Below are 20,778 nucleotides of genomic sequence, written 5' to 3'. Positions count from 1 at the left end.
CCGAACAATGTAATGCCTTGTACTGTGAAGATAGTTATTGCGCTATTTTCATCCAAAAAAGATAATCCTCATGAGTCTGATACCCTTATAAGAAGCTTTAGCAGCATCACAAGCATTGAGGAAGGTGCATTGGTGGCTAGTGAAATCGCCAAGCATCATTCCCATGGCTTGCCTACTAGTGACACGTGATGAACGCATTTGTTTTCACCCACGTCGTTGTCATTGCCATTTTGCAAAGTAATGTAAGGGTATGTCATCAGTTGCTTCACATGAATAATCAAAAAGGGAAAAGATAAAGTGAAACAGGTTTCTCTAGGATTAGTGCTCCACGGAGCTTTAGGGTGCATTTGTTTGTGTTTCGTTTTAAAAATTGTTCCAAGAAACAGAAATAGAAAAAAGTGTTTACATTCCTAACAATTTTTGAACAAAAAACGCGTTTGGTAAATTTGTTCGGGAATAAAAAATAAACAGAAACACGTTTGGTAAATTTGTATAATTTTCTTATTTCTTTTATTTTTTCTATTTTTTTTCTTATTTTTCCTTTTTTCTTTTTCTTTTTCTTTTTTTTTTTTTTTTTTCTTTTTGTTCTTTTGGCCGGTCGCCGGCCTCGGCCATGGCCGGCGACCGGCCGACGAGGGCCGGCGGCCTCGCCCAGCCACGGCGAGGCTTGCCGGCCCCCGGCGAGGCCGAGCTCGCCCAGCGGCCGGCGAGGCTCGGCATCGCCGGGCCACCGCCAAGCGACACCGACTCGCCCGGATCCGGCGAGGACGAGCCTCGCCGGCCGCCGGCGAGCTCCGCCTCGCCGGATCTGAGCGAGCTCGAGCTCGAGCTCGCCCAACTAAGGCGAGGCCGACCCTCGCCGTGGCTGGGCGAGGCCGTCGGCCCTCGTCGGCCGGTGACCGGCGAAAGAAAAAAGAAAGAAAATAAGAAGAAGAAAATAAGAAGAAAAAGAGGAAGAAATAAAAAGTGTTTCTATGTTTTGTTTCAGAAATAAGAAACACAAATTTTGTGTTTCTTATTTCTGTTTCTTTTTGTTCACTGAACAAAAGAACAAAAAAGGAACAGAAACGCACCCAAACGCGTTTCTGTTCCTTTTTTGTTCCCAGGAACAAAAAAACAGAAAAAGTGTTTAAAAACAAAAAAAAGAAACACAAACAAACAGAGCCTTACTTATTTCTGGATTGTAGGTGATGACGCTGGATTTCGATTGCCATTTGTCACCATTAGCCAGAGTCATCGATTTCGACTTCTGTTTTCATTCCCAAATTGTCAAAGCACTAGTGATAGCGGGAAGATGTTGCCGTCTTCTCCTGAACAAACTCTCTGCTAAGCTAGAAGGAACGAGGAGACTGACTAGATTGGTGCTGCTATGTTATAGTAGAGAGTTTATTTGCAACCCGGGAAACTGCATCTAACCGACATTCATTCATCAATCAGTACCGCAAGATACAAAAATGAAAAAGGATTCAAAAGCCATTGTAATCTCATGAGTACAGAAAAGATATACAAGTAAAATGTGGGTTTCAAACAGTACATCAAGTCGCTCTCTCCTTGTTCTCAAACAACCCTCTGTATGTAAATCATCATGGTAGGGGCAGATTGAATTCGTAGTTGAATGTCAGATCCAGATGCCTTCATTCCTTCATTTATAGCTCGAACATGATCTTTCAGTGACGTTCTAGAGTTAATCAAATAAAATTGTGCCAGCAGCCTACCAATAATCCCCGTAGGAGCACACCCCATCTTTGAAATGGTGAAAATGATTCATATCCTGAACGAGGATCTCTCTCTTTGTATACCGGGAAATGAATTTCGTCAAAGAGTGCCAGTCTTCACACAACCTTAAGTTCTTGGTAATCCATATCATCTCCCCCTTAGCGCTGTCGATGAGTCCAAAGGCCACAGCTAGTTTTCACTGTGCCCCAACAAAATGCGTTCCTTCTTACATCGAGACTGTGATGCACATTTCCAGTTTGTGGCACGTGGCCATCTTCCTTTATCTCCATCGACAACTTCAGCAATAAGGAATGAAGCTGCTCAATCTGTGGATTCAATTCATTGACTGAAGCAAAGGGATATATCCTCCTTTTGACTTCAATCCAACTGCAACCGGGGACCTTTTGCAGTCTCCAAGCTTCTAAAGTTCCTTCACTCTTCTCACCTCATCCCACATCTCGGCCTCCGTTTAGATGTTGGCTAGGAGAACATAATTCCCAGCATTTGTGGGTTCGAGCTCAAAAAACCTTGTGCTCGCTCTTTCTGCAAGCTCAACATTGCAATGAATCCTGGACGATCCAAGGAGCGATCCCCAAACTTTAGGACCTAATTTAATCCGCATGTCTTCCATGAGTTCTCTATCAGACATTCACATAAGAGGTTTCAAATTCCATGGATAACAAGCATCATACTCTGGGGAGTCTACCCTACAAGGACCATTGGGCAAGATATTCCAAATACACTGTTCGCAATAATGCCAATCCCTCTTCTCCTTGTATATATCAAACCTCTCAAATCGACCCGGCCATGAAAAGCTGCAAAAGAACAATGTGTCTTCGAAGAAATTGGGTGTGAATGAGAATGACCAGCTTTCCTTTATATCGTGGACTCCAAGATCGACGTCTTTGGATTTGCAATGAACTCTTAGAATAGCACCATCACCCAAACGGTTACTGATCAAAATAGTTGCCTCGCCCATAGCAATTCCTGGACAGCTAGCTACAACTAAAAACCAAATGAATGTAAGTGTGGCTAATGTCTTCATCATCGTGGCTTACAGTGTTCGGATATCAACATCTTAAAGCAATTTAAGGATGGAGAATGGAGCACGTTAGAGCTCACCAGCTGGCAGCAACCATATTTCTTTCTTAATTTGACACAATTAATTGCGGGAATAATTCATATTTTTGTTTTTATCTACTCTGAGATAAGAATTGTCACATAAGGTAAGTTACAAATCGAGTTTTTGTTTGATAACAAAATCTTTCGCAAGGAAACCATTGCACAATTCCATTTTGATTATGTAACAAAAATTATCAAATAATCTTTAATAAATAAATTTCTTGGTACGGACCAAAAAAATTTAACTTTGATGGTAGCTCTGAATATCTCTAGAATTATTTGTAAGTTCTACGCCAAATCCTTTGCAATTAGGGATCCAACTATCATTTTGCTAAAATAAAACCATTGTGCAATCTCGTTTTGATGGTGTGAAAAGAGAAATGCTTACGTGATAGTTCTTGAGATCAAGAGTTTGTTTTAAGTCATGAAAAAACAAATAACAAATAATTAAAAATTGTTGCGTGATCGGGTACTTCAAGAATTTATGACTTACAACCTACTGTTATTCTCATAGTGGCCTAAAGGCTATTTTGCTAGCAAAAGCTGTTGTGAAAAAAAAAAAAAATCTGGTCGGTCATTATTAAAAAAATTCAAATGGTCCTTGTATGCCAAATCTTTTGCAATAAGATTGATAAATTGTAATTGTCTTGTTTAAATGCCAAAAGGAAACGGTTGTATAATCTCATTTTGATTTTATCAAAAATTGATCCAATGATCCTTTTTAAATAAATTTTATGGTAGCTTTCAATATCTCTAGAATTATTTATAAGTTCTATGTCGAATCTTTTGCAATTAGAAATCTAGCAATCATTATGCTAAAGGAAACCGCCGCACCATCTCATTTTGATTTTGTGAAAAAATTGATCAAATGATCCTTTTATGCCAAATCATTTGCAATGAGAGATTGATAAACAGTAATTGGCTTGCTTAAATGCTAAAAGGCAACCATTGCACAATCTCATTTTGATTTTGTGAAGAAATTGATCAAATGGTCTTTTTATGCCTAAACTTTTGCAATTAGAGATTGATCAATGGTAATTGGCTTGTTTAAATGCTAAAAGGAAACTATTGCACAATCTCATGTTGATTTTGTAAAAAAATTGATCAAACGATCCAGAATAAATAGCTTTAATCATAACTCTTAATATCTCTAGAATTTATTTGTGAGTTCTATGCCAAATCTTTTGCAATTAGGGATCTGGCTGTCATTTTGTTAAAGGGAAACCCTAGCACAATCTTATTTTGATTTTGTGGAAAAATTTATCGAATGATCCTTTTATGCCTATTCTTTTGCAATGAAGATTGATAACCGGTAATTGGCTTGTTTAAATGCCAAAAGGAAACCATTGCACAATCTCATTTTGATTTTGTGAAGAAATTGATCAAATGGTCTTTTCATGCCTAAACTTTTGCAATTAGAGATTGATCAATGGTAATTGGCTTGTTTAAATGCGAAAAGGAAACTATTGCACAATCTCATGTTGATTTTGTAAAAAAATTGATCAAACGATCCAGAATAAATAGCTTTAATCATAGCTCTTAATATCTCTAGAATTTATTTGTGAGTTCTATGCCAAATCTTTTGCAATTAGGGATCTGGCTGTCATTTTGTTAAAGGGAAACCCTTGCACAATCTTATTTTGATTTTGTGGAAAAATTTATCGAATGATCCTTTTATGCCTATTCTTTTGCAATGAAGATTGATAACCGGTAATTGGCTTGTTTAAATGCCAAAAGGAAACCATTGCACAATCTCATTTTGATTTTGTGAAAAATTGATCAAAATGATCATTTTATGCCAAATCTTTTGCAATTAGAGATTGATAAACAGTAATTGGCTTGTTTAAATGCTAAAAGGTAACCATTGCTCAGAACCATAAGTGGACCACATCTAATTTAAGCCTGAGGATGTCAGATTCACAAGAAACAAAAGGCTATTCAAGTATTATAATGAACTGACAATTATGCCCTTTCTTATAAAAGTTTACAAAAAGAATTTTATGTTAATTTACATTGTATTGTATATCTAAAAGTTTTGTACTGAGTTAAATAGAATTCTAATTAAGCGTGGTGTAAAGTTCCAAAAAAAAAAATCTGTAACAAGTTAAAAATGAACATCATTCCAAGCAAATCCAAAGATGCTAATGAGAGCAAAAAAAAAAAAAAAATAGACATTAATTATCACAAAGTTGTTTGCGTTTTCTCTCATTTAATTAAGCTATGCATGAGATATTATACTTGATTTTTAGCTGATCGTATTTGGCAATTCTTATCTAAAAGTAATAAAGAAGAAATGGCAAATCTCATGCAAGAGTAAAAAGGAAAGAATTTTAAAGGTAATATGGAAATTCTTATCCCAGACTATAAATGAAGGAAAGAAAAAAGAGGTCATATAGCAATCCTTTTCCCATACTGACGTCTGCCAAAAAGGAAAAAAACAAAACTGATATCACAATTCTCCTCCCCAGAAAAGAAGAAGAAAAATAAAAGGTAAAAGATGGCTGCGGCAAGCTGGCAAGATTCGATATGCTCCATTCTCCATCTTTAAATATCTGAATGACGATGATATTGGAGCAATGTAGTTAATCTCACGTGACAGTTTTATACCAGTGTAAAAACGAAAGAATATAAAAAATAAGATGGAACGGAAAATGTGATATGGGAATTCTTATCCCAAATTATAAAAGAAGGAAAAAAATAAAAATAAAAGAGCTAATATTGCAATTCTTTTCCCATAGTGGCGTCTGCCACAAAGGAAACTTCGATAAATGGAAAAAAAATAAGGAAAAAATAATAATACTAATGTCGCAATTCCCGTCCCAAAGTAAAATGGAAGAAAAATAAAAGGTAATAGATCTGATATGCCCCATTCTTCATCTTTAAATAGCTTAATGGTTTTGATATCGAAGCAATTTACGCCACAATGAAGACATTAGCTATGCTCATATTTATTTACTCCCTATTTGTAACTGGATGTGTCGGAAAAAGCATTTGGAAAAAGACCTATGTCGAGATGAAGAGCAATGTGGCGGATGGAATTATTGTGAGAGTTCATTGCAAATCGAAGCAGGACGATCTCGGATTCCATGATGTTACGACGACGAGGAGCTGGAGTTTCTCATTCACACCCAGTTTCTTTGGGAATACGTTGTTTTTTTGTAGCTTTTCATGGCCCGGTCAATTTCATTTTCGACATATATGACCAAAACAGGGACGAAATGCAATGCTCCACTTGTATTGGGAAGATTTCGCCCAATGGTCCTTGTTTGCTTGATAAGATGACCGGAGGTTTCACAAAATGTTCTCCTTGGAATCCTCCTTCACAGATGGGGAGAAAACCTCTTACATGAATGTATGATGGAGAAAAATGATGTGGTGAATTGCCATGTCGTGATTTGGATGGAATAAGATCACCTTTATTAATTTTTTTTTATCTCTTCTAATTTCCTCATCATTTCGATTTCGATTTGCAACTCTTTCTCTCTTCGTTTTGTCTCATTAATACATTGATTTGTTCTATGCTGGAATGTCTTTGCTTAGACACCCTTCTACTTTGGTTCAATTGTAACATGAACCCTGTAAATATACATAAAACCTTTCTTCCGATCACGAATCACGGTTCCTTAGCAAAAAACCTTTCTTTCGATCAACTCGACCGGAAGAAGAGGTATGAGATCGCAGTGGGATCGGCCAAGGGGCTTGCTTATCTTCACAAAGAGTGCTTGGAATGGGTTCTCCATTGTGACTTGAAGCCATAGAACATACTCCTCAATTCTGATTACCGACCAAAGGTGGCGGATTTTGAGCTCTCTAAGCTACTTAATAGAGAGGGCCTTAAGAATACAAGTTTCTCGAGAATCAGAGGAACAAGGGGTTACATGACTCCTGAATGGGTTTACAATATGCGTCTGATCCAGTCTTGTGAATGCACAATTGATTTGGCACGGTTTAGATCGGTAAACATAAAGGTGCCATGAGCGCACGAGATGATACACTTCTTCTTAATAACAAATTATTGACTAGATAAAATAGATACAATTTGTAATTTCTGTTGACCCTCGGATTTTTGTCAACGTTTTAAATATAAATTTATTTTGCAAAAATATATAAAAAGATAAATAAAATAAAAATAGAAATTCGAAAAAAAATGAATGTAATAGAATGAAAAGTCGGGTCCAGTAGGCTTCCAATGAATTTTCGGCCCTTTCAAAAGTTAAGCCCATCTTCCCATTCATTTGTTCCTTTTGGCCCACTTTTTCCCCCTCTCCGTTGAGCCCATCTCTTTTAATGTTTTCATGGTCCATTACAGTTTAAAATAACGAAGAGAGACAAGAGCCCAGCCCAACTTTGAGCTCAGTAGGGTTGAAGAAGTTGTCGCACCAGCGGTGGGCTTCTGCATACTCTTTGATTGTTGGTATTCGGAGGTCACGGCATAGAGAATTGTTTGTCCTTTACGTTATTTATTCCTAAACTCTAGATGGAGCTCTGCAAACATGTGGTTTCGCCTTCTACATTTGCTGCATAAAGCTTTCAGGACTGAGAAGGGATCACTGTTTCTGGGGTTTGCAACTTCATAGAGTCTTGCATGATCCATGATTTAGCCGGCAAAATCGTCGCTAAATGCTGTTATCCCTCTCTGTTTGAACGAAGAACGGGGTAACATTAATTTCCTCCGACTGGGAAAGAACGAAGAAAGTCACCATTAATTTGCTCAATTTGTACTTATGACGGATCGGGGAAAGAGCAAGGAGGAGAGATTTAATGGGTGGGGGATCCAACAATGGTTCCGCCTCTTCAAAATGATGGTGCGATGATGAATTGACTCATTGCTGTTGGCTTGCGACAATCATGGTCAGATCTCATTATATGGTATGATGATGTAATGACCAAACGTCTGACAAGGAATTCCCAGCCACTCATCTGTTTCCAATTTCTTAGACATTTTTGTCGTGTTTATTCCATTGTTTTCTAAATTATTGTTGCCTTTTTGTTGTTTCCCTGCATGTAGGCCGCCCCGCACGTTTTGTTTCCATCTTATCCTGTAGCCTTTGCTTGATCTCTTATCTTGATGAACGGTACTACAGAAAAGTTAATGGATGCAAAGATTTTGCCACCTCACAATGGGATTTACGTGATCTATCACAAAACCTCACTATTGTTGGATTTGTATGCGCAGTGGACGACCAACAAATCCTTGAGACGTATATAGAAAATGTAGTACAAAAGTTAGAGGTGGCCTATGTTAGATTAAATGTCGACTAGTTAGAATTGATTGTCGTAGACCCGCATCTCTTGACTTCTTAAAAGAGTCCATTTATGACTGTCATTCTGCATAAACGAATCTAGAAAAAAAAAATTGTTTGGTGAGTGCAAGAGTTTTTTTTTTGTCAAATTCCTACTCTACACTCTGGCCCTCGCCTCTTGCGGGTCACCCTGCGCGTCCCCACCCCATCCCTCCTGAGAAGGTGGAGATTTGAACCCCTCACTTCCCCCTTCCATGTTGCAAGAGTTAGGAATGTGATAGATTGACCCTTTGTAGGCCGATGAATGAGATCAGTCCATCCTTAAGTTATACACCACGTCTGTCAAATTTTGTTGAAGAATTAAACTGAATTCATCAGCGAGCAAATTAGATGGAATTCCCAGCGACTTTAATGGCGATACCATTATAAGTCACCAGCCCCTACATGATTTTTATGTGGGCAAATGGTAGCTTTTATTTTAAATGAATTGTGTCCCTTTTTTTTTTTTATATATAATTATTTTGTCTTAATGTAGTGGGGTTCAGTTGATGAAATGACTTGTGCTAACATCAAGCGACAACTCATGTGTGTTGGCTCAGCAGGGGAGCTGGGAGGCTAGAGGATTGATTTATTGTGTAGTACCAAATGTCACACCGACACAATATCTTTCACAAAAGAAGAAGGTTAGTGTTTCCCCTTGTGTCACCCCAATCAAGATGAGATATTACCCTTGATCCTTGCGTGTTATGACTTGCGTAGATACAGAGATGATATAACTCATAAGCCAAATAAACAGGAGTGGTGATTGGATTGACAAGAATCTACCTTTTATGTCCGATATGTAAAACTTTAAATTATTTGACGGAAGAAAATGCTTGTACACGAGGCTTATAGGCAAGAACATTGACTAAAAATTATTGGGATTTTGCTGTTATTGGAAGTTTAGCTTTGCTGGCAGATGTGCAGTTATGCACTACTTTCGGGACTTATTCCCAACAGACTCAGTGCCTCTCTTGTCCTTGTTACTACAGTGTAGCCTTCATCATACGCCAATTATTACTCTCCCCCATAGGGGCACTCAAACAAGCTTGCGACAAAAGTAAGAGGCACAAATTGCACAAACAATTATCTATAGCCCGTCTTCAGCAAGAGTCATCACTGCCTCACTATGAAACTCGGCGGTGACACATCTTTGCAACATGATCTTTCTGCCCTCTCTCCCTCTCTCAATATTTAAGGTGAAGATCACTAATTCTGATCATAGCCTTTCGGATATCTTTCTTTTCTTTTCCTTACCAAGGAATGTTAGTGAGCTGAAACTAGGCTTGGGACTGTCTTGTTGTAGATGAAAGGGAAAAGAGCAGGCAATGTCAGCTTCATATTCGTTGCATGTGCTTTTTGCTCTTCTACTGAGAAGTTTTCTCTAGTTCTTTTTGGACTTGCGATTCCACAATGCTCTCCATGATCCGTGAATTGACAAAACAAGAAGAAAAGTTTGCCTTCGCTGGCAAGAACTGTTGTCTTCAGCACATGAAGAACTCCGTGAGCGTTGCAATATCTCAGGATCGCTTTGTTGGAAGGAAATGGTTGAGATACGAATAGGAAGGAACATCAAGAAGAAGAAAATACGTTTTCATAATTTGGCAGGACGGTGAAAGAGAATAGTGAAGGAAAATTTTCTCTTGGTTAGAAGGAAAATTAGAACTAGGACAAGACAATGTCTTGGAAATAAATAATGACAGTCAATGCTCGAGGATGTGAATTTGAATCTGATTGCCTTATCTTTATTGTGACAGGTGAAAATACTCTAAACTTTAGTATGATGGATGCTTCCCGATTGCCTTCTTCAGTTTCCGCTCCTCAGGAAGCTTCACATTATGATGAGCTCCCCATGAAACAGAGTTTCAACTTTTCAGATAGCTTGAAGGTACTTTGTATATATGGGTTTACCTTAAAATTAGATTGATGTTTCCTTATGTTCACATTTATCCATTTTTATATTTGTCTGTGTTCACGAACAAGTTATTTTTCTCTACTTTTTTTGCCTATTAGATCAAATTACTCACGATCTAGTTTACATTCAAATTTCAAGGTGAAAAGGTTTGGATCTGTCTTGCCTGCTGATTGTAGCCTTTTTCACTAATCAGGACTTGAAGCATCTTAGAAAGCAGTTATATCGGCAGCTGATTATTTTGAATTGTCTTACAATAGACACGATCAGAAACAAATGTGAGATAGATGGGGTTTTGCTTCATTGTCGTGTACTGGGTTGAGCATTTTTTTCCCGTTGCACATTTGTTAATTACCTCGACAAAATTGCAGAGTGGTGAACACATTGAAGGGTTATGTGACGAGAGCTTTCATAAACACTGTGGATCACTTGGGCTTCATGACTTATAAGGTCAACTGTCTCTTGGATGACAAGATTGAGGAGGCTTCTGCAATTGAGCTCAGATTCTCTATTGCTCGACGGGTGTGCTATATAAGGGCTTGCATACCCTCTGAATTGCCATGTGTGGGGTCTAACAAATTGCAACTCACCAAGAAGCATTAAGTTTCTGAAAATCTGAAATTACTCCAGATAACTCCATGTCGTGCTGGAGTATATCGCATTGTAATAGAAGAGCAAAAGATATTTTAAATAGCAGAACCTATCTTGCTTCAATGATAATATGGAATAATGCATAGAGAACAACTATCTTTGGTACCATCGACTTTTTTCTCACAAATAATGGATATAATTTTCAACCATGTCTATTTGTTTTAGAGACTAAGAATGTGTGAGATGTTCATAGACCATGGAGGCCTTTCTTAGCAGTCACTAGCAATAAGAACTCCGAAGCACCACATGCAATATATCTTACCAAGCACGCTTCCATTGACAAGATTTGTCGTTGGTTAATCAAGACCAAAAGTTTGCACTTGACTTATGCTTAAGAACTTTCTTTCAGTTTCAAAATCTAAAGATGGTGGAGATAGCAAGAAACTGCGATACTGCATGATAAATGGAGTAAATGGCGAAATGCCTGCAGGTAATGTATGACTCTTTTTCTATTCTAGCTGCCACTATGCACATTGCACGGAACAAGATTGGACTGCTAGATATTAAAAGTTCACGAGTCACAGAATGATATCAAATGCTACTATTGATGTACTAATAGCTTTTTTTCTTTCCGAAGACATATATTCAAGAAATATAGAGACTCCTGTATCATTTGCCAGGTAACTTTTGATAGAATATGTGCTAATCATCCTAGCTTCGTAAACAACCGATGCTGACAGTGGAACCTGATTCAGGAGAGTGCATTCGGCAACACAATTTCCACAATCCTCCCCAGCCAGCACCTTTAAATTCACAAGTACTTCATCCAACAAAAAAGCGGGTCAGCACACTTGACTCGAACGCTTCAGATTGCCATACCTAGCGTGTACATCAAGTTTTCATACCCTATGATTGTATCATATGTCGTGTGGTTGGCCAAGCTCCTAATGCCAGCTGTACTTTTCCTAACCAGAAAAACGCGCCTCCCCATTTCAATTTCAATTCACACGTTCGAGTTCTCTTGTCGATAGAACTGCATCTCCAAACCATTCTAATCCCATAAGACAAATAAGCATCAATGAACTTCAGTGCGGCTTAGCTTTTAAGCTTTACTTTTTTTGGACTTGTCTTGCGGACATGATCTCTTATGACTGATTCTCTTGTATGCCCACATGAACATCCAGTACCCATCCAAACCCCGAAGATCCACTTCAATGTCTACTCATGTTGAGAGGAACAGAAGATCTGGTATTGAGCTACGTTCCAGCAAAAACAAACATCTCTTCAAGGCCTTGCTTAGCATGCGGAAGTCGAGAAAGGACAGCAAGTTGTATAAGTTCTTGGATGAGAACTAAGGACAGGGGATAAAGGAAACTGGATAGACCCGTATCATAGTTTCTTTGCATCATAAGTGTACCTCAATATGTTGAAGATCACTGGAAATACATTGATTTTGTTGTTTAACTAAAAACATTTCGGATCAGAGAGATGCAAATGAACTTGGCACTAGAACACTCAACATAAAAAAAACACCTCACACCTACAGATTTTGTGGGTGATAGACATGAGACTCTTGTGCACTCCATCCAGACTCTCGACAGTAACATTATAGTTGATTAAGCAATGGACATGGTTCAAAATCCAAGATCAAAACGAGGACACCCAGCCTCCACTTCCAGTGGATCCCTATGTCCTTCAGGGGTTATCCTTTCATTATTAGCATCACCGTGAGAGTCACGTGAAAGAGATGCTTCAGAAACAAGATTGCTGCTGCAGCATTTGGGGTCGGCTTGTACATGAGAAGGCTGCAAACGTTAATTGCAGCAGATGTACAAGCTAGTCATGCAAAGCTCAGTGACATTGAGAATGTCCTCAAGGTAAATAAAGAGCTAGACTTTGGACTGGGATGTATTAGAGAAGTCAGCAGGTCCTCATGCATCCAGTCTGATAATTCCCTGCAAGCAGTTGCTATCCGCTGCTAATTTTAGTTCAGCTTTTCTGGTAGTTTGGACCAAAGAGTTTCAACAAACATCAAAACTCATTAAATTCTAATGGAATTTCAAGATGCATAGAGTCACAACCTTGCCACAGATGGGTCAAAATAGAGATGAAAGAATTGATTACTGTAAACAGAGTAGGACAAGTAACTGTGAAATACCTGTGAGTTGCCAATTGCAAAGACCCTCGTACTGTGAGATTCATTGAAATCAGAGGCTGAGTCTGATGATGTTTTACAATGTTGGCTGAGAAAACATATATTGCAAGAAAGTTCACACTGACATTAAAAGAATGCTGAAGTGAGTGAAATCGCACTAAAACCGACCTTTAGACTTCATGAGGCCAGGTCACTTTTCATTGTCAGTAGTATCAGTTAGATTTCCAGTGTCCACATCCTCCACTGAAGCTAGTTCAGCAGCGGGCGCTCTGTCTTTGAAAACCATCACAAAACTTATCTGCATCCTGAAGCTCCTTTGTTAGTGAAGCAAAATTTGTCATCCTTTCATATGAATTTTCAGCAACGGCAACTTGATCTAATGGTTTTCAGAGGACAGATAATATTTGATAGGCTGCATCAATTGGATAACAAGAGATCATTTGCGAGCTGGAGTAAGTACCACAACATAGGTTCCTACAATAAACATGAGAGTAAACTTTGAAGGAAATGAAAAATGAAGTGTGTGCATCAAAAACAGTAAAACCATTCCCCGGCTTAATTGCATGACATTCTCTTTCTAGAGCAGGTCCATGAAACAATATATCCATTTTGCGAGCTTTACAAAGCTTATTGTAAATTCAATGACGCACCTGAACAAGATAAATTTATTTTCATTTTACCTAAATCTAAGTGCACATGCGAAAGGTAGCTACATCAAAAGGCAGAAGACATCAATTGCAAAGATCAGTAGTGAGAGAAAGGGAATGTGCCTTGGCGGTGGAGGAGTGGAGAGAGAGGAAGCCATTGCGATAGAGCTTGCGCTTCTGCTTGAGGTGCTTCGTGAAGGTGACGTTCCGTTTAGTCAGAGCCTCATCCATGGCGGTTTCTGCAATGGGGGGAAGAAGAAGAAGATGATCTTCTAGGGAATTCCGAGAGCTGCGAAGTAAGTAAATTGCTGGGAGAGGGAGGGATAGCCTTTTGAGAGCTTAAATAGTCATGGCGGGAGATGAATCATTAATATATAAGTCTAACTATGCAACCACACTCCCATGACTTTCTCTTTTCGTTCCCAGACGTGGAAGAAAACAAACTTTTGATTCGATTTTAACTCGCCGTGAGCTAAAACAAGAAACCCTCTTAACAAGAAAGCATCGTAAATTTAGCATGATAGCATCAAGCAAGCTCATGATTCGTCCCTTAATCGAGAAAGCCTTGTACCTTCTTAGAGTGGTGTCGTAACCCTTTGCAAAAGTTAAATCACATTCTGCTGGGGGGAAAAGATCCGAGGAGTGTCCTCGATAATATCGTTGGACCCACATATACGCAAAAAGTTTCAGCCATGCCACTGAATTGTGTGCCAAGTAAGAATTATCAATCTATTTTTTTTTTTTTAATAGCTTTGGACATCCAATATTATCAATTGTTTTTTTTTTTAGCTTTGAACATCCAATGCTGATTTTCTTTCCTCACTTGACTCTCACATGTGTATTCGGTACATTTCCTACGGGATAATGTGACTGATTATGTAATCAATGCTGGTCTTGAGATTTTTTTTTTGCTTATCATGAGTGACAACTTACTTGCACATCGGTTGTAATGTCTTGGAACATCCATTACTGTAGCTACAAAGCATTTCTTCCACCCGTGGAGAGAATATCTACCTGTAGACTTCCCCATTACTCCGTTCTTTTCTTCTTGGGGGTGCTTTTCTTGCGTCGGCGGATGTAGAATATGCATTATCAATGCCACACGCAACTTTCCAAGTACTGATTCCTTTCCTCTCTTCTTTGCAACTCGCAGGCATATATGTTCACAGCTTGTTAACGCATCAGAAGTGAATTCTCAAGTCATTCTCTATCATAATCTCCACTGATCACAGTCTGAGCAGTGCAATACCAATGGCCGAGTCTGTTGTTTCGTCTGTGGGGCAGACAATAGGAAAGCTGCTCGTCGACGAGGCCAAATTCTTGTGGGGCGTGGAGGGCAAGGTCAAGGACCTGCAAAAGGAGCTGAAGCTGATCCAGTGCTTGCTGAGGGATGCGGACGCGAAACAAGAGCATAACCAAGCTGTTCGAGAATGCGTCGCGCAACTCCGAGACGTCGCCTATGATGCTGAGGACGTCATCGAGCAATAATACATCCTCAGAGTCGCGCCGAAGGGACAAAACATCAACAAAGCGTATGCTAGCTTCATGAGGAAGTGCGCCTGCGTGCAAGCTCATGTGGTGGGGATAAAGATTGATGGCTTAAGATCCAGCATCTCCAATCTTAGAACGAGTATGCGGGATTATGGCATACAGCCTCTGAATGAGGGCGAGCACAAACACGCGAGAGCTTCGACGCGGAAACTGACTTATGCCCATTTCGAGGAGGAGGATTTTGTCAGAAGGGAAGATAGTATCAAGGTGTTGGTGAAAGAACTGTTGAAGGATGGAGAACAACACAGAGTTATTTCCATCTGTGGAATGGGTGGTTTGGGTAAAACCATGCTCGCTAAGAAAGTCTTTGCTCGTGACGAAGTGAAGAACCATTTCGATAGTTTTGCTTGGGCTTGTGTATCTCAAGAGTATAACATAGAAAATATCTTGGTAGAAATTCTTGTTCAATTGATCCCTGATCAAAGAAAGGAGATTAAGGAGATGATAGTTCACGAATTGTTTGAAACTCTATACAAGATCCAACAAAAGAAGAGATGTATCATGGTTCTTGATGGAATTTGGACCAATGAGACATGGGATGGTCTTCGAGATGCATTCCCGATCAAGGACACGAGAAGCAAGCTATTGATAACAACCCGCAATAAAGAAGTAGCGGAGCATATCGATCCCCATTGTTTTCTCCATGAACCTCAGTGCTTATCGCATGAGGAGAGCTGGGATTTGCTAAAGAAGAAGGCATTCCCTGAAACAAAAGGTAAGACTTCTCTGAAGTTATTGACCTAACATATAGTGGCTTCAAAGGATTATATTGCCTGTTTGATTCTAATTTATGGTGCTTCTATAATTATTGTCGGATTAGCTATTGAACTTTCTTCTGTTGGACTTGGAGTTGGTCGAGGTATTGTTGCAGGTCAAGTTGTAGAAGGTATTGCAAGACAATCAAAGATGGAGGGACAAATACCAGGTACTTCATTGCTCAATTTGGCCTTTTGGAAGCTTTAGCAATTAATGAATCGATAGTTACAGTGGAGTTCAAATGATCAATATATCGAGTATTAGGCACCATAATTTCGATATTTGAGGAATTAGATGCACCTTTTTTTTTTCTCAATAGCTAACAATTGTACCTCTAAGCCAACATCCAAAACTTTGCTCCTCCTGTCCTCCGATGAGGATAAATATTGAAAATGCTTTCATTTGACCATCATAATAAGCAATTTTGATAGGATTTATGAAATAATATAAAGCTTAGCTATGTTACTTCTTCCATAGGCTTCATTTCAGGTCCACCTTTTCTTGCATTTGTGAATAATTGGCTTCACAATAAGACTTGGGATTACTACGAAAATTGTGAATCTTTATGTGACAAAATAGAGTGACAACATGAAGATTTCACTAGAATTTTGAGGGAGATTAGTAGCACACTCAAGTCACGGCAGATTTATCCCCGCATTGCGTTCTTTTTTCTTCATTGAGTAGGATTATTGTTGTTATACATTTGCTCAAGTCAATTAATTCAAGCAACATATAACAAAGACAATACATTCCATTAGTTAATTTAGTGTTCTTGATCTTTCAAGCGTAGACAAAGGCATGCATAGGAGCTTTATTGGGGTCTCTATAGTTTTTCCCCTTACAAAAACATAAATGAACCACATAATATAAGGAATTACAACATCTAACTCATATATCACAAAACAAATATTTGTCCTTGAAGTTATCTTCTTATGACAGTTGCTTCTTCCTATTACTATCGAGTTTCAATTTGTTACTTGATATTATGTAGAAATCACTGAAGACAAGAAGAAGTTAGGAGATGAACTCCTTAAGAAGTGTGGGGGATTACCTTTGGCTGTTATTGTGCTTGGTGGACTTTTGGCGGTCAACAAGTTGGAGATGGTTTACAGAAACATCAATTTGCATTTTGATGATAAGAGTGATGTATTAAAAGCGCTGGCCTTAAGCTATGATGATCTACCATGGCGTCTAAAGCCATGCTTCCTCTATTGGTTAGCTTTCCGGAGGATGTGGAAATCCCTGTAAAGAGAGTCCTTCACATGTGGATTGCCGAAGGCTTTGTGCCGTTCGATTCATCTGACGAAGAGAGAGAAACTACAATCGAAAATGTAGCGGAGCAATATTTAATGGAGTTAGTTAAGAGGGAATTGGTCCAAGTACGACTCAACTCGAGTGGAAATATCAAAACCTGTCGCCTCCATGACCTGATGCGAGACTTATGTGTCCTCAAGGCTAGGCAAGAGAAGTTTCTAAGCTTTCATAACATTCAACGGGACAATGAAAGTGATGGTAGTTCTTCTTCGATGGCAACAGAAGTTGAGTCAACTTGCGAGACACGGAGGCTTTCTCTTTATATGCGCGAGATTGGTGAAGGAAAGGTGACTCCGAGGTTGGAACAAATAAGGACTATGCCCCACGTTCGAACTCTTATGTTCTTACAGTATGGGAAAACTACCAAATGGATGTGGCAGCAAGTTCAACCTATTTTCATCAACCGTAAGTTTCTCAGAGTTCTGAAGCTAGACAATCTTGATGGGGTGGTAGGAAGTCTACCTAAATCAGTGGGAGACCTAGTCCATTTAAGATTCCTAAGTTTAGTAAGTAGTAGGTTTACAGGCTTGCCGCAATCTATGGGGAACCTTGTATGTATGGAATTCTTGGACCTATTCACAGGTAGATATGTTTGGGTTTCCATGCCAAATGTGTTGTGGAAGATGAGAAGGTTGAGGTATCTCCGTCTTCCTTACGACTTTGATGTCAAGAAGAAATGCCATGGGGCCCGGAAGAAGTTGCAAATGGGTACTTTAAAGAATTTACGGACATTGACGAAGAAATGTGATGTGAACGATGTGGGCAAGCTTACCAATCTGCAAAAACTGACTGTCAATGAAAGGAATGAATCTATCGAGTGGGAGATATTTTCGCAACTTACTAAATTCAAGTTGAAACATCTTCGATCCTTGTTTTTTTTGTTTAGGTAAATTTTTTTGTTTATGGACTGAAGGTGAATTGAGTAAAATGTCAAATTATGGCTATTCATGTAAACTGTTCTTAGTAGGGACAATAGAGAAGTTACCGAAACATGAGAGTATACCCCATCAATTGAGGAAGCTGGTCTTACTAGATTCCAATCTCAAAGAAGATCCGATGCCAATATTGGAGAAATTGAAAAACTTGGTTGTTCTCATGCTAGGATGTTGTGCTTTCAAGGGAAAGAAAATGGTTTGCTCTGCAGGAGGCTTTCCTCAACTCAAGCATTTACTTTTTTATTTATTACTTGATTTGGAGGAGTGGAGGGCCGCTGAAGGAGCCGTGCCTCATCTTTCTCGAGTAGGGATCTACACCTGTCCCAAATTGAGCGTGATATCTTCACATGTCTCTAGATATGGCGGTACGGACGAAATATTCAAGGAGATCCATAAGTGCGGCAGGTGACAGAGGGATAATGATGTGGGTGGCCAAGGGTGGCCCCAGCAGTCCGGTGACAGAGGAGGGAGGGGCGCGTGAGCTTGTGGGTTGTCAGGCCCCCAGAATAAATAGAGAGTATTGTATTATGGCTTATTCCTTGACAAATTAGTTTCCATGTCAAGTCTTTCCATCATAAATCGTCATTCGTTTCGTTTTCCCTCTCATCCTTGAGGACTTCCCAATCAGTGGGGGTGGGAACTGGAATCTGTTGTTTCTCCAGCGACTTTGCTCATGGGAGAATGCAAAGTTCTCGCGAGCACCGTGAGGAGGAGGAGGAGGAGCGAATTCGTTGCTTCTCTAAAAGACGCTGGATGGGGGAGGCATCTGAAGAAATAAGAGCCGTTGCTTGTCGTGGCGTTAGAAGACAATCATCGTTGGAAGCTGCTGCCTTGGAGAGGGGAGGAAAGGAGAGGAGATCCGATCATTTCCATAGTGCTGGTCGGGTGTTTGACGAAATGCGAATGTGGAGTAGGAACTCGGGTACATTAATCGGAAATGGGCGTGTTCCTTTCGGCTTGTGCAATTGATTTCTTTGTATATAGACAAACGATGACGAGAAATACAACCGTGCATTTTGCATCTCCCAGTCTCCTACATTTTTTTGTTTTTGTTTTTATCAGTATCCCTGTCTCCTACATGTAAAGGCTGCAAGATATAATTTAAAGATTCTTTCGTGTGTGCTCACATTAGTCTTTCCCTTTGAACGACGTTGATGAAATTGCTGGATGTAGCGAGAAAGCATATGATTATTTGTCAAATTGGTGACACACGGCAAATGTTGTTCTTCTCCTGCGACCAAGAACTAGCGGCATATGTAAGGAGGTAAATATTATGAAACGATTTTGGTTTTCTCTACTTGGAGTTATATATCTGCTCCTGTATTAGTTCGGATCTTCAAAGGGTCTCATAAAATCTGTTCTATTGAGTTGCTAATCTATGTCCTCTTGAATTATTACGATTGTTTGTCTTCTTCTGGAATCAAGGATTGATGTTAAACTTACGCTTACAACATCTATGTGTCATTTGACCGTTGCTATCACTCTGCTGAGTTTGAACTTGGCAAGGTGTGCTTGGTATGGAAACCTTGTGCTTGAAAAAGTGCTTCGGAGTGTGTGTGGAAAAATTTATCCACATAAAAGCTGTATTGTGGAGACTGAACAATTACATATGTTACCTGTTGGAATGCAGGAGCATCCCTAGTGGCAGATTAAGAGCAGGTTTGTATATTTTCAGAAGGTCAAGGAATCTGCATCTTCAAAGGAACTTCCTTCCCTGCAGCTTATCAATCAGACATTGGGTTACACAAGAGAGCTGGAGCAGGTTGTTTAGGACCTGCGGTAGTGCATGGTGGTTTGCATTGGTATTTGCACTTTTTTTTTTTTTTTGATCTAAGGTATTTGCACACTTTGAAGATTGGTTATTTTATGCTAATGGCATTCTCATCCCTTTTGCTCTTTTTGAGAAATTTGATACTTATTTTTAGTAATCATATCCATTTTGTTGTTGAATACAATTTTGTATTTGATCTTGTTGACACCTAAATTTTTGGGGTTAATTTTTCCTAAACAAAAAATCAATAAAAAAATCATAATCACATGGCATATAGTTTAGGAAAATTTTATTTTGTGTCATATTTCGTTAAGATTTTTCACATATTTAGGTAATATACATTGAGAGATGCGTTTTTTGAGCAAAAGGGGAATTTTTTCTGATCGAATATGCAGAAAATATTGTGCAGGGTGAAACGATATATTCAATGGAATTTTACACGAGCAAAATCGGCAATGAAATATACCATGGGGATACAATTTTTTGATGTATAAAAGGAGTCGCATACGGTGGGAGTGGGGGGAGTTCTTTTCCGTAAAAAAAAAAGGCACCCAAAAGAGCAAAAAGTGAAAAAGTAAGTGAAGAGAGAGGAAAAGTAAAAAAAAAAAGGTAAAAAGGGTCCCCCACGACTGTTCATCTTCCTCGTGGGGGAGGGATCCCTACCGGCGGTCGAGCCGCCGACCTCTGCCCGCCTCCGTGAGCAGCACCGCCGCTTCGCCGATCTGTTGCCAGAGCCGCAACCCGAAGCTCGCGCCGACCCGATTCCCCCGCCGCTGCGTTGTCCTGTCACCGATCTGCAGCACCGGAGTTCGGGCGCCCCGCCCCCTGACGCCACTCTGCTCTGCCATCCGTCCATTGGAAGCCGCGTCGCCGAGCCGTCCGCCAGTACGCCCGAAGCCCGCGACGCCGCCCCTCGTCTGAGCCGCCCTTCTCCGCGCTGTGGCAGCCGCCAGTCTCCGTCTGCACGACCCGCGCCGCCTCGACGTCGAGCCCTGCTTTGCGACACCCGTCCCAGATCCGCTCGTG

The 20,778-nt window shown here is 39.7% G+C and overlaps 1 protein-coding gene and 3 long non-coding RNA genes across 4 annotated transcripts; 3 read left to right on the top strand and 1 right to left on the bottom strand.

Annotated features, from left to right (window-relative positions):
• The first annotated feature begins 9,361 nt into the window (after window positions 1-9,361).
• Window positions 9,362-10,467, top strand: LOC108959925. The gene is made up of 3 exons (XR_001987504.2): window positions 9,362-10,008; window positions 10,229-10,310; window positions 10,404-10,467. It is a non-coding gene; the product is annotated as an uncharacterized LOC108959925 (long non-coding RNA).
• Window positions 10,468-10,684: 217 nt separating this feature from the next.
• Window positions 10,685-11,462, top strand: LOC104446123. The gene is made up of 3 exons (XR_005553228.1): window positions 10,685-11,113; window positions 11,261-11,303; window positions 11,379-11,462. It is a non-coding gene; the product is annotated as an uncharacterized LOC104446123 (long non-coding RNA).
• A 526-nt stretch (window positions 11,463-11,988) lies between these two features.
• Window positions 11,989-13,870, bottom strand: LOC120296305. The gene is made up of 2 exons (XR_005553225.1): window positions 12,782-13,870; window positions 11,989-12,621 (listed from the first exon to the last, which is right to left on the bottom strand). It is a non-coding gene; the product is annotated as an uncharacterized LOC120296305 (long non-coding RNA).
• Window positions 13,871-14,432: 562 nt separating this feature from the next.
• On the top strand, window positions 14,433-19,199 carry LOC108955701 (putative disease resistance protein At1g59780). The gene is made up of 2 exons (XM_039318125.1): window positions 14,433-15,901; window positions 16,724-19,199. The coding sequence occupies exon 2, from the start codon at window positions 16,917-16,919 to the stop codon at window positions 17,934-17,936; it is 1,020 nt and encodes a 339-aa protein (XP_039174059.1). The 5' UTR covers window positions 14,433-15,901; window positions 16,724-16,916; the 3' UTR covers window positions 17,937-19,199.
• The last annotated feature ends 1,579 nt before the right edge of the window (window positions 19,200-20,778 follow it).

This window comes from Eucalyptus grandis, chromosome 7 (genome assembly GCF_016545825.1).
Source record: "Eucalyptus grandis isolate ANBG69807.140 chromosome 7, ASM1654582v1, whole genome shotgun sequence".
In the NCBI taxonomy this organism is placed as follows: domain Eukaryota; kingdom Viridiplantae; phylum Streptophyta; class Magnoliopsida; order Myrtales; family Myrtaceae; genus Eucalyptus; species Eucalyptus grandis.
This window is presented reverse-complemented; position numbering and strand designations above follow the sequence as displayed.

Bases quoted from the DNA above. Each gene is read 5' to 3' on its own strand.
- LOC108955701 (XM_039318125.1), top strand. From the start codon at position 16,917: ATGGCGTCTAAAGCCATGCTTCCTCTATTGGTTAGCTTTCCGGAGGAT.